This window comes from Gallinula chloropus, assembly GCF_964237585.1.
Source record: "Gallinula chloropus genome assembly, chromosome: 1".
NCBI lineage: Eukaryota > Metazoa > Chordata > Aves > Gruiformes > Rallidae > Gallinula > Gallinula chloropus.
The window spans coordinates 18,965,464-18,978,688 of record NC_140085.1 but is presented as its reverse complement, the minus strand read 5'-3'; the positions used below and the strand labels follow the sequence as shown (position 1 = coordinate 18,978,688).

The 13,225-nt window shown below is 46.3% G+C and overlaps 1 protein-coding gene across 1 annotated transcript in view; it reads left to right on the top strand.

The window, feature by feature from the left end:
• CACNA1I (calcium voltage-gated channel subunit alpha1 I) overlaps positions 1 to 12,889 on the top strand; it is a gene marked incomplete at both ends in the record, with an annotated part of 153,010 nt that extends 140,121 nt beyond the window's left edge. Inside the window, 8 exons of the mRNA XM_084279078.1 lie at positions 1,823 to 1,901; positions 2,443 to 2,564; positions 3,344 to 3,682; positions 4,312 to 4,458; positions 8,721 to 8,837; positions 9,223 to 9,391; positions 10,281 to 10,477; positions 12,188 to 12,889. Of these exons, the coding sequence (XP_084135204.1) occupies positions 1,823 to 1,901; positions 2,443 to 2,564; positions 3,344 to 3,682; positions 4,312 to 4,458; positions 8,721 to 8,837; positions 9,223 to 9,391; positions 10,281 to 10,477; positions 12,188 to 12,889 (1,872 nt within the window). The remainder of the gene's footprint in view (positions 1 to 1,822; positions 1,902 to 2,442; positions 2,565 to 3,343; positions 3,683 to 4,311; positions 4,459 to 8,720; positions 8,838 to 9,222; positions 9,392 to 10,280; positions 10,478 to 12,187) is intronic.
• Positions 12,890 to 13,225: the final 336 nt, after the last annotated feature.

Genomic DNA, 13,225 nt, shown 5'->3' with positions numbered 1-13,225 from the left:
ATCTCTGTTGTATAGATGGAGAAACTGAGTCATCAGAATGAAGTGATTTGCTCATGACAGCAAAAGGCACAGCTGGGACCTCCATTCAAGCCTCTGAGCCCTGCTGGTTCAAGCCTCTGAGCCCTGCTGGTTCAAGCCTCTGAGCCCTGCTGTTTGGTCCTAGCTACAAATCACAAGTATATTCCTCCATATTTTATACATTCCTGCTTTTCTCTCTCACATTCACCTACAGTTCCTTTGCTAACCAAGACAATAGGTCAGGTCTTTTGGATGTCATCAATATCTGCCACAAAACCCTCACAAGCAGATCTAAAGGTCTGGCCTCTAGGTATTCCCTGTAAGGTAATACCTCATCGTGCTTAATCCTTGCTGAATCAAAGCCTATGATCAATCCATTTCCAATTGATTAGCTTTTGCTTTTTTTTTTCCTTTTATAACAGGTTGGCTTCATTTAATAAAGTTATATAACAGAAGGATCAAAACTCAGTCCATAGTTAAAGTTGTGTAAAAAATCTGCACTTAAAGCAGGGCTAAAATCCCCCAGTTTCACTGCTAAAAGATTGAATTTAGTCTCCATATTTTATACACTGAGTCTTCAGGGGACAATTGAATTATCTGTAATATTATTCTCCAAGATTTATTGGCTTTGCCAAAAGAAGCAGTTTAAAATAAGCTGTCCTTTCCCTTGCACTTCTTCCTCCTCTCGACCTTTCTCTTTATGTTGCTAGAGCACAGACTCACATCAGGGATTTTGGCTTGCTAATGGCATATAAGGCATCTCCAGTTGTCCTGCTTCAATTCCCTCCCTGTCTTTGTTATACTGCAACAGTTCTTAATAGTGACTAGAGCTTTAATTTTAAAGATCTCTTTGGAAATTTAGCCCTTAGCTAAGTTTTATTAGCACCTTTTTCTTAATGCCCTGTAGATGCAGTGTGTTCAGAGCATTTACTATGGTGTCCAATTTAGTCATCAGAAATAGTTTCTTCCACTTGAGTATGTAGGGAGACAGAATCTGGCAGCCCAGAGGAGTGGGTGGGCTGAATCATTCATTTATCTCCTGAGTTTGGATGGCACAGCAGTTGCAATGACTAAATTAGGCTCCTGAAGTGGATGATCCTTACAAAGGCCCAGTGACCCACCCGCATTCAGACCAGACCCTGTTCAGTTTTCCAAAAACACCTATATACCAGTTGAGTCCTTAATTTTTTCCTGCCTTCTCTTGCTCCACCAACAGTGTACTTACCATTACTGGCATTTTCTGTTATTGTTTAGCCAAACTCTTTCAAAACTCCCCACCTGCTCTTCATATATAACCTGACTGCCCCATGTGCCAGGAGACAGGAGATTCAGAGGCAAGCAGTGATTGAAAGAGTGGAGCAATGCCCATGTTGCTGGTGACAGTGCTGCCTTTGTGAACCATGAAACAGCAATCCTTGTATTGGAGGGCTTCAAAACAGCAGCTTCTGGAGACTCTGAAATCAGGATTTGAGCTATTATACTGTAATCTATAGCTTGTCCTTCACCCAGCCAAACTGGCTTTGCTTTCTGTTCCCATGTGCTTCTCTTCACCTGGCCCAGAAATGGCACACTGCAGTTAGTCCTGGCTGGACTACAGTAAGAGCTCTTGCCAGAGTGGCAGCAACTGGGAAAAGAGCATCCTTCAAGCCCAGTTGCAAGTGGTGCCATTGCTGATATTGAGAAATTGTGTGGTTACATTTGTACACTGGGAATTTGCTGCTGTTCTCTTCATGCTTTCAAAGACGGAAACATCTGTACAGATGAAATGGGCTTTGAGTAGGCTGACCATGCTGTTTGTTTTCAGGTGGGAAACCTCGGACTTCTTTTCATGCTCCTCTTTTTCATCTATGCTGCTCTAGGAGTTGAGCTCTTTGGAAAACTGGGTAAGTCTCAAGCAGACCATGCTCCCTTGTGAGCTACAGACCTGCTGGGAAGATCAGATTTCTCAAAATAAGTACTCATTCAATAGAGGGACTGAATTACTTGATGGCCTTTATTCTCCCTTATGTGTAATTGATATAAGATTAATTTCCCTCTAAATTGTTATTGTCCTAACAGCCCAACAAAATAATAGCAGTGTCTGGTTTCTCTTTCATTCTTTAACTTTTGCTTTTGTCTGCCCTGCCTACTGTGATATTGCCTTCAAGATTACAGGAAAAACTCAGGGTAGGCTTATTTACATTTCTTGCCATAGAATATTAATCTAGAAGGGCAGCAGAATGAGCAATACACTGCCTGACATACAGGTTCTGAGCCATCAGGGATTTTTCTTTATTGCTGGGTAATAGCCAGCTGTTGGGCAAGGTGCTAAGGCTGTTACCTGAGGTCTCCAGGCTGCGAGAGGCCCCTTACCCAGTTCCTGCTGTTGATCTCAGGGCCAGCCATGCGTTCCTCCACTGATAGCTGTGATTCCCTTCCTTTCAGTATGCAATGATGAGAACCCCTGTGAGGGCATGAGCCGCCATGCCACCTTTGAGAACTTTGGGATGGCCTTCCTCACACTCTTCCAGGTGTCCACAGGTGACAATTGGAATGGGATCATGAAGGTAACTGGGCCTCAGTGGTGTGAATGTCCCTATTGTGGGGAAAGAGAAATCTAATATGTAGTCCTTTCAGTAGTGCTTGTGGTAAAAAAGGGAAGGAGCACAGGTTCTCGCTTGCTAGATAAGGTCCTTGCTTGGGTGAGAGTAACCCTTCCCACCATGGTAACTCAGACATTTGGCTCACCTAGTCCTGAAGACATATGGCTGAGAAAAGTGCAAATCGTCCTTGGGAGGAACAAGACAGCTGTCCAGGCTAAAAGGGAATATCCAATGTTATAAGGCTTGTTATCAAAGCTGAGCATAGGTGAACCTGGGCATGGCACCCATCCATGGGAGTTACCCATGCCCTGACCTACCAGGGCAATGCAAAATAAATACTTCCTTCCTTCAAAGGACAGAGAGAGAGGAAATTTCTTTGAACACATACAGTGGTTTTGATTCTGAATGGGAGAAGGTAGTACCAGACTGCTTGGTTTTGTTCTTGCTCATGTGTGTGGCTACAGTGGCAGCAACATATGATGCGTGTGATGATCTGGAAGTAGTTTGCTCTGTACACTTTTGGATATATTTGCTCTGAAGCAGAGACCACATGGTTAGAAAGTGTCCTTGATTCTTTGAGGACCTCATGGTCCCAGAGCATGATGGGTGATAGAAATGCTTGCCCTGTTCTTTCCATTGACATGAGTGTTTTGTGACAGAAAGAGCAGCCAAGCTTGTATTCTTACTTTAGTCCTTCCTTCCTTCCTTCCATCGTTCCCTCTCAAACCCAACTTTTCCTCAAGGATACCTTGCGTGACTGTAGCCACGATGACCGGAGCTGCCTCAGCAACCTGCAGTTCATCTCCCCACTGTACTTTGTCAGCTTTGTGCTCACAGCCCAGTTTGTCCTCATCAATGTGGTGGTAGCTGTGCTCATGAAACATCTTGACGACAGCAACAAGGAGGCCCAGGAGGATGCAGAAATGGATGCTGAGATTGAGCTGGAAATTGCACACGGGCTGTGCTCCCGCAAGTCAGGCTCCTCGAATTCAGGACAGGAAAAAGGAGCAGGATCGGGAGGTGGCGGTGGGAGAACAGATCCTGAAGGACGTCTGTGCATGAGATGTTACTCTCCAGCACAGGTGAGTACACCTTTGAGTTTACCAACTGGACTGCTGCAAGCAGCTGTGGGGGAAGCTGGGCAGCCTAGATGACTGAGGGCTTAGCAGTAGTAGACAGACTCTTCCACCTCAGGGTGAGAGGTTTGCTGTCAGGGGTAGACTTTTGAGTTCATAGCTTCATGTGAGGGTAAGGCTGTGACAACAGAGAGTCCTGTTCATTGTCATCAGGGTGTAGGAAGAAGAGGGTGTGTAGCAGAGGGATGGAGTAGATGCATTAGGAGCAAATTTGAGAGAGAAGCTCAGGAGAAGAGAGCAGGGGAAATGGCAGATCAAGAGTGAGGCACTCCAGCAGAGCTGAAGGGAGGTGTGAGCAGTGCCATGGTGCGCTGACAGTGAGTGAAGACAGTCCCTTCTTTTCTTTTTCTTTTCTTTCTTTTTTTTCTTTTCTACATTGAACTCTGGCACTTTTACACACCCTAGGGAGCACTGCTCCCCCAGTGACCCTGTGAAGGTACCTGCAGAACAAGGTGCTGCTCCAGATGAGTCAGGGTGGAGAACCCAGCCCCAAATTCACATGAAACTTTGAAGCAAAAAAACATCGGCATTCTTAAAATGATCTCTCCCATCCTCCCCCCTTTCTTGTCCCCTAGGAGAACTTATGGCTGGACAGTGTCTCTTTAATTATTAAGGACTCCTTCGACGGGGAGTTAATGATCATCGATAACCTATCGGGCTCCGTCTTCCATCATTACTCCTCGCCGGCCATGTGCGAGAAGTGTAACCATGACAAGCAAGAGGTAACCTGCGTACGAGGATGCGTGAGGGGACTCTCATCCCAAGACCTGCACACACACACCCACATGTCTGCAGGTTGTCCAGTGTGTGCTTATGGCTCTAGATTGTGTAGGCAGAGAGCTCGTTGACCTGTGTTATGCCATGAATTGCTGGTACTGCCTCTAGTACAGGCCTGCTCTCCTTAGCCACAGGGGGATGTTTGAGGTGGTGGAAAGATGAGATGTGCCAGGACACAGGTCAGGAGGAACTGAATGAGCTGTAGAGAAATTACTATGGAGGCATCCTGGCAGCTCTTGTTGTGTTCAATTCAGCAAGAAAAACAGAGGTTCAAGATCATGTTGTATGGAGGACTCAAAGGATCTAACCCCAATGACAGCACTCAGGAGGAATTCAGTAGGAGATTCAAGCACGCATTTTGTCTTCATTTTAAGTATGTGCTTGGTTATTCCCCTGTTGAGGTTGATGAATTAAGCACATACTTTAATGCCTTGTTGAATAGTCACCATCTGTGAGCAAGGATTGGTTTGTGGTGAAAACCAGTTAATTAGTTTGAGCAAAAAATAAATAAAAATGGGCCCACTGAGAAAGTTTGAGAGTCTCTTTTCTGATGTAGAACCTGCTAGCTGACAAATGGGTTGTTGCTAAGAGCAGGACACCAAATGGCTTAGACTTGTGCTTCTAGAGTTAGTGGATGCTTTGGAAAACTACTTCCAAAGCAATTAGTCTTTCCCGGTTGTGAAACGTCAGAAGCAAAGTAGTCTGGGAGAAGTTAGGTGAGTAGCAGATCTAATTTTGTTTCTGAAACCGTTTTACTGTATGTAAGTGCTGTGGTCATGGTTAGATTTGTAACAGTAACGTGGCTTACCAGACAGTAAATAAGTACGTCGGTGGCAATCTTCACCATCTCTTCCCCATACCTAACTTGATATATTGCTATTGCTTACAAAGCAACTGGGAAACTTGGGAAGAGAGCGCTCATTGGCAGATTACTCTATCCATGTTTGAAGAAAACAATATTTTTGTTTCAGATGCATAGTTCTGACGCACTACAATTTTTTTCAGCCTGTCAGCTATCTGCTTGTCCCTATAGCTTGCCTTTGAAAGTATCAAAATGTGAGCACTGCTGTAGTTTACCAGTACTGCAGCACTCCACAAATGAATGCTGCATTAATCCAGCTGTATAACCAGTTTTCAATTAACTGTGTTTTCCACTTCTTTACGTAAGTCCTTATATATTCAGCAGTTGGTGCTCAGTTTTCTCAGAAATTCAGGTCTTCTAAGGCCTTCTGGAACAATTACCCCAAAATTAAGTCATTTGCAGATAGTTTGATGCATTTGAGAACTTTCCAGATAGCCTTCAGTATCCTGCCTAGGAATGAAGACAACAATAAAAGATTTTCTTACCTTCCAGCAAGGAAGCTAGACAGCAAAGTCTTCAAGTGCAAGCCACAGCAGAGAGTATAACAGATTAATCACAACCAAAGACTTATTCTTAGATCATATTTTCTAATGGCTGCTACAGAGCCATACATTATTTTTCAAAATTGATATTTCAATACTTCTAAAATGTGGAGTTGAAAAGATTTTTATTTATATATATGCAGGAATAACTTTAGTAATAAAATGTAGATATTTTATTTCTGATCATATGAATCAAAACTACAGCTCAGGATTTTAAGTTACAGTTGGTTGTGATCTTCTCTTCCTATTTCATAGTATAAAAAACACTGAAGTATATCCAACAGGAATTCACTACGTGGAGTCACAGCTAGACTTGTCCCAGCACTAACACGAGCGATGCCCAGCCATTAAATAAGAGTGTACTCTGATCCATCAACATATCTGAACATCCATTGTATGCACAGACTGAATTGTACTACCTCAGAAGTAATTGACAGCAAATTTTATAGGCAGAACAGTTCTTATCTAATCCTATTCAATATGTGTGTGTTTGAACAAAATAGTACACTTGCTGCCTGCCAAATCACCCTTAACTCTGCCCTTGTGACAAAAATCACACATTAGCCAAAAATGCTCACTCCCATTTCACTTGCAGCTTAATCTGTCAAGATCCTGAGTGCAGAGGATGGCCACAACACTTAAACATATACTTGAAGTTATTAGTATGTGCTAAGCTTTTTTTTTTTGCATTGAGTAGAAGTGCTCAGCATCTCTCACAGTTATGTTGCCGGCATCTTATTTTCAAACCAATTATTTGTACAATTAAGGATTTTTGTAATCGTGGGTCTCTTTTGAAGGCAAGTGGTTATTTTCTAAGGGATATGTATGCATGGTTCAGTGTCTCAGGTCGATGCCCCTGGCAGTTTTCATGCATTGTACTCCTAGTGAAGAGCCCCTTCTCCTCCCAGTGCAGTTTAAAATATTTTTTTGTTCCTCATCTTTGGTCAGAAGAATTGAAATATTCTACGGTTAGGGAAGTAAGAAGAACCAAACATCTTTTTTTCATACCCCTATCCTCTTCTCTTGTCATCGCTGTACTTTCACTCTTGGGCTGGTTGATGGTTAGACATCGGTGTATTGGTGGCCGATAGTGTGTTCAGCCAGGGTCAGAGTTTGCCAGTGAGCAGCGCTGAGTCGTGTTTCCACACGTGCAGTTTATCTATTCATGACTTTATTGGTTATGTTTTTTTGTGTAGATCCCAGGGTGGCCACAATTTGTGAGCAAGCAGTTCAGTGAAGAGCAGACTATTCTGGCTTTTGTAGAAACCCTTTTTTATGGAAGGAGAAGGTAGTGGCAGATGTTATCACATTTCACGCTCGTGTCTCTACAAGCACAGCTGTAAGGCTCTTCTGGTGTAACAAGCACTTAGGCGAGTAACGGATGAGCACGCACATTAAGTGGGACTGAATGAAGACTCTGTTTCTTCACACAAGTAGCTGCTGACTGGTGGCTGTGTGGTGTGCTTGATATAACTTCTGTGTGGGCTCTCTGGTGCATCTGTGCTCTGAGCAGACGTTGTTGATTTTGGGCCATCTTCATGGTTGAACGGCACCATGTTCCTGTGTCAGAATAATATCCCAAGAAGGATGCCATTTGTGCCCATGATTTAAATCCAGCTCTGTTTTTTCATCCTGTTTATTCAAAGTGCATTATCACTCAGATGGAGACCTCTTCAGTCTCTGGCATTGGCACAAGCCACTAAACTCCCAGCTCGAAGGAGTCATCTCTCAAAATGTTCCACCTGCTCTTGTAGCACAAAAGTGGTACACGCCTCTTGCAAACACAAACACAGGGAAGGTCAAGATAAATGGCCAGGAAGCAAGTTATCCGAGCAAACAAGACTCAGACAACCCAGATTACAATTCTCAAAAGTCAAGTATGCTGGTGGTGGAAACTGGCAGGACTCTAGTGACCAGTGACAGAAAGTCAAGCACAGGAGCGACAGAGCAGCTGCTTAGGCTGCTAGAAAAGGAGATGCTTTTCAGGGGGATGTGATGGGGGAGAGATGTCAGGCAGAGGGGAATTGAGAACTTGGAGGAAAGAGGATGGGAAAGGGGAACATGAGGTATGAAACAGCCCAAAAGATGAAGCCAGGTCAGGCATTGGGGTTGGAGTGAAGCTGAAACTCCAGGATGAGAAAGACACAGCGATCACAGTTGGTTTCAGAAACCAAGAGAGCACAAGTATAAGTGGGTGGGAAGGATGAGTTTAGAGCTGGAGAACAGGTGGGACATCGTGTTAGTTGAGGTCTTGGGTGGGTTAGAGGTGAGAGGAGAGGAAAGATGCAGGGAAGCTGGAGGGAAACAGGGTTTCAGTGATGAAGGTAAGATAATATGTAAAGCATGATATTGGCATGGACTGCAAGAGGCATGACTGTCCCTGGAATGAAAGCACTTTCACGTTTAAGCAGGGCTGTCTGTGGCGCCTTCAGAGAGAGAGGTCTACTTACCCCTCAGCCTTGTCACCGGCCTGAGGGAGCCCTCTCCCCACCTGGCTTTACTTGCAGGGCCTTGTGCCAGCTGTATCCCTGGGACAGATTCAGGACTCCTTCCTCCAATTCTGGCACTAGAGGAGCATGAACCGGTGGTGGGCTGCTTGCAGTTCATATGTTCAACCTTCCTTAAAAAGTGGATTCTTCTGCCCAGCCCTGGTCTGGGTTAGGCAATACCTGATGTATCCAAGGAATATAACCTAAAATTGATCTTGGGTCTACAGGCTCTCACTTATCCACCGTAAACAGTGTGACTGCTTTAAATATGGATGCCAGGCATGACCCATGACAGCTCCTTTCCCTTCCTGCAGGTCCAGCTGGCTGAAATGGAAGCATTATCCCTCAACTCAGACAAGTCCTCTTCCATCCTTCTAGGAGATGAATCAGACAATCGCAGCACTTCTCAGCTGAGTCCTAAGGAGATCAAGGTTAGCCCCAGGCAGTCATGGGCATGTTGCACCGTGTGCTGTATTTCTGTCCCTGCTCATTTGAAGCGCTCTCTATTCACCCAAGTGTTCATGCTGAGGGATATAAATTCTGGTCAGTTTTAAAGAGCTTTTTCATAGAGACATATAATGGAGAAGGATTTGAGGGGAAAAATAAAGTGGCATATGTTTTTAAAAGTTCTCTGCATTCCTGTCAGTAACTTCCTCTGAATGAGCCAACATTTAGGGTATTTGGGCTGGAAACATGAGCATTTCTTAGCTAACTTGGCAATATCTTCAGAATCAGCCCTTCTTGAAGGCTTTGACAAGTCTGCTCTGTCATCTGCCATTAAAGTTCACAAGGCTTTGAGCTCTGGTTTTTTTCCAGCAGGATGACCAGGACAGCCCTGACTCCAATGGGGTAGGTGATCTGGAGGAACGCCTGCTGCCAATATCCAGTGCAGACAGCTCCACAAATCCGGACAGCTATCTGTGTGAAATGGAGAAAACTCCTTTCGACTCAGTCCAGTCTTGGCTAAAGCATGAAAATACCAAAGGTGAGCACAGCTCTCATCATTCTCCATGTCTGCTGGAAGTGTGGGTTGGTTCAGCTCATCTGCCTCTCTCCTGCCTCCCCCATGCCAGTAGTGGTGTTAATGTGATATGGAATTACAGTAACCAAGAATTAGCTTTCATTTTGCCAGTCTTCAAGAATGGGATGAGAAGCAGTTCCTTCTTTTGCTGCTAGATCTTATATCCTCCCTCAGACTTGCCTATGTGAAGTACTGTGAAAGAGCTTATTCCCATTCACAGTAGTGCACCCATGCATGGTAAGAGAAGAGTGAGGACAGACCAGGAACATCCTCTGATGTTTCAGCTGGATGAACTGTGCTCACTCAGCACAGTAAAGCATTGTTCCCCCTGAGACCAGTCTCCTTGGGTACAGGTTCAGAGTTAGGTAATAATGCCTGTCGTTGGTGGAAGTGCTCCAGTTCTACTCTTAATCAAGCTCTGGCCTCCTGTGGTCCCCAGGTTTCCCAAGCCATAAGTTTATCTCCTTTCACCCCTTGCCTTGCAGGATCTGGGATGAAAGTCCTCTGGCAGTGGTACATAGTTGAATCAAGGCCCTGTGGCTCATCATTTCTCTGAGAGCCACAACAGGAGATGCATGCTGAGATGTTGCTTTATGGCTCCAAGCCATGTTAGATCTTCTGATTCTGGTGCAAATTTTGGTCTGTAGGTAGAAAGCAGGACCCGTGTCGTGAACACTAGACTGAGGCTTCTTGGCCACGTGTGTGTGTTACTAAATATCCTTCATATACTAAACTTGCAGGACTGTTGGTGTAACAACAGCAAAGGCACCAAATGAAATCAGAGAACTCTTCAACTTTTTTTTTATTCTTGTTTCTGTTCTCCTCTCCATTTGTTTTGGTCATTCTTTGTCAGTCCCTCCCAGTCCCTTCTCTCCAGGTGCATCTTGCCCTCTATTACCTGTACCAGCAGAATTTTTCCACCCAGCCATCTCCGCCACCCAGTCAGGACCTGAGAAACCCTCTTGTCCACACAACCTTCCTAAGATCTCTCTGCAAGGCTCATGGGCATCACTGAGATCTCCAAGTGTGAACTGTTCGCTTCTTCATCAGGTGAGGGCCTAACTAGGAAAGCTTGATCTTCACATCACAGCCAAATAGTGGGTCTGAACAGGGGGGAGGGCAGAAAAAGGAGACAGCTAGCTGTGTTCATGGGCTGGGTGACCTGGATCTAACCTGTTTGAGGAGAACAGTGGACTGCAGAATGCAGGAGGGTGGGGGAGGAGAGAAGGCTGTATAGCAAAGGGGTGTTTGACAGGTGCAGCTAGCCCCACATGAAGATGAAATCACATCAACTTTTCACTCACCCCTGGGTCCCCTGCACTGAGCGCTGAACACGCTGCAGACACCTGCATGCACAGCAGCCACAGAGTGAGCCAGGGAGATGGCAGCTGCACAACCACCTCAGCTCCAATTAGCACCATGACTCTGGATCACACACCTGCTTGGTTGGAACAGGCTTCTCCCACCTACCTCCTCCACAACCCTTCATGCCACATCCACACACAGCGTCCCAAAGCTCACTGTTTTCCCCTGCCCACTTAGCCCTTAGATCCCAGAAAGGTGCTCTCTCTTTCTGAAACGACAGCTATTTCTCACTAATGAAAGAGAAGAATAAAAGTGCTGTGGGAATATCAAGTGTCTCTGAAGAGCAGAGGAGGCAGAGATGAAAGTCCAATAGAGATCCCTGTTACTGTTCTTGGATGATACTCTATGAACAATTCCTGTTTGAGGTGTACAGGGACACTCTATTCCAGACAAACTAAAAAATAAAATCATGTTATCCACTTCTATGTGGCAGACACTGTTGGCACAATACAAATGTGTATAAATTCACCAGGGATAAATTTAGCCTTGAGCTGAGGCCACTGAGTTGTTGAGGTGCTGAAACTTCTGATATAAGTCTAGACATGAAAAGAAAGAGCTCTAGAGCTGGCATACCACTAGGGCAAAAATATGGAACTGCTGTAAAGGAGAAATTGGTAAACTTCTGATTATGCAATGCAGACTGTATTCAATAGCTAGGCCTCAGGAGACCGGTTCCATTCCCAGTGCTGTGTCCCAGTGATAATCTCACTGCACAGACCAATTTCCTGAGAACAGCTGAAATGCAGCTTGACTAAAGGAGCCCTGATATAAGAAATAAAGGATCTTTCCCCTTCCTCTTGGATGAGGACTCTACCTTTCTGTCCCAAATACCAACACTGCAACTAGTGCTGGTCAGAAGAACCATGAGGCCTCTTTTCTCTCCCCAAACATTACTAAATTTCTTCGAGGGGCAGTTTATGTACAGAAGTCTCCTGAGTTCTGCCCAGCTGATGGTTTTGATGTGTTCACAGCCTGTGTTGGAGGAAGACAAGACTGAGGGCCCACAAGGAGCCTCAGCTGGACCACCAGTGGTCAGGGACAGTCCAGCAGCAGGAGCTGTAAAGCTCACAGACCCAGCACCTCTTCTCTTTGGTGGACTGTTTCACATGGGAGGACCAGAATGAAATCAGAGCTCAAAATATTGACCCTTTCCTCCTGCCTAGAAGGGAATACCCTGGGCAAGCTGCATGGTTGGGTGCTTTGTAGCATTGCTCAGGTGGTTTACAGCTGCCTTCCCTGGCTGAGGAGAGGAGGAGAGGAATTGGAGTTTTTCCCGTTCTGTAACTGTGTTTTACTTTCACACCTCAAAGCATTCAAAAAAACTCTAAAAGTCAAAGTCTCTTTCCCCCTCCTGTCTTTTTCCTGAGAACTGTGTTTTCACTCTCCTCTCCCCAGGCCCCTGACAGTGATACCTCGCTGGACAGCCGGAGCAGCAGCTCAGTGGGCAGCCTGCAGACCACTCTGGAGGACAGCCTCAACCTCAGTGACTCTCCCCAGTGCACCCTGGACCTTCCAGTAGCTCTGTGCCCCATGCCAGCTGCTGGCAGCCAAAGACCCCTGCCAGCCCCCCTCTCCCCCACCTCCCGCCGTCGGAGTCTGCGGGGCCGGGGGCTCTTCAGTCTGCGAAGCATCTGTCGTCACCAGCGCAGCCACAGCAGTGGTGGGAGCACCAGCCCTGGCTGTACCCACCACGACTCCATGGACCCCTCAGATGAGGAGGGGGCGGGCAGCAGCCTGCGTGGGGGCGGCAACAACAGCGAGCCCTCGGAGACCCTCAGCAGCCTGTCGCTGACCTCCCTCTTCTCGCCCCCACCACCAGGGCTGACGCTGGTGAAGAAGTGCAGCAGCACCAGCAGCCTCCACACCAGTCCCTCGCCCCGCCGCCCTGCTGCCCACCACGCCAAGCCCTTCTACACCGTTGACCCCCGTGGCTTCCTCTCAATGCCCTCCTGGGTGACGGACTTCTGCAAGGACACCCCCTCACCTGGGGAAGTAGAGGAGTCAGATGGGCCTGGCAGACTGGGGACAGGGGACCGCAGCTCCCCACTCCCATCCGAGCTGGAGCTGGGTGATGGAGTCAGCAAGAGGAACAGATGAGGGTCCCTGGGGTGCAGGGAGGGAGCGTTCGGCCGCCAGCATGGGGAGCATGTTTCTCTAGCTTCTCCCCAGCAGCAGTTCCAAAGGATTTGCAAGAAAAAGAACCAGGCAAACAAAAATTTATAAATATATATATATACGTAAATATATATATATATAGAATAAATACTCTGGTACCGTACCTCAGAGGCGTGGGAGAGTGCAAGCAATACGGGAACAGTCCTGCCCGAGGGCAAGACCTCGACCATCACTGCAGAGACTATAGTGACAAGAAAAGGCCATGGGGCTGGGAGGGATGGGACCCTCCAGCCAGGTGGCTGCCGTGTGGCAGCAGTT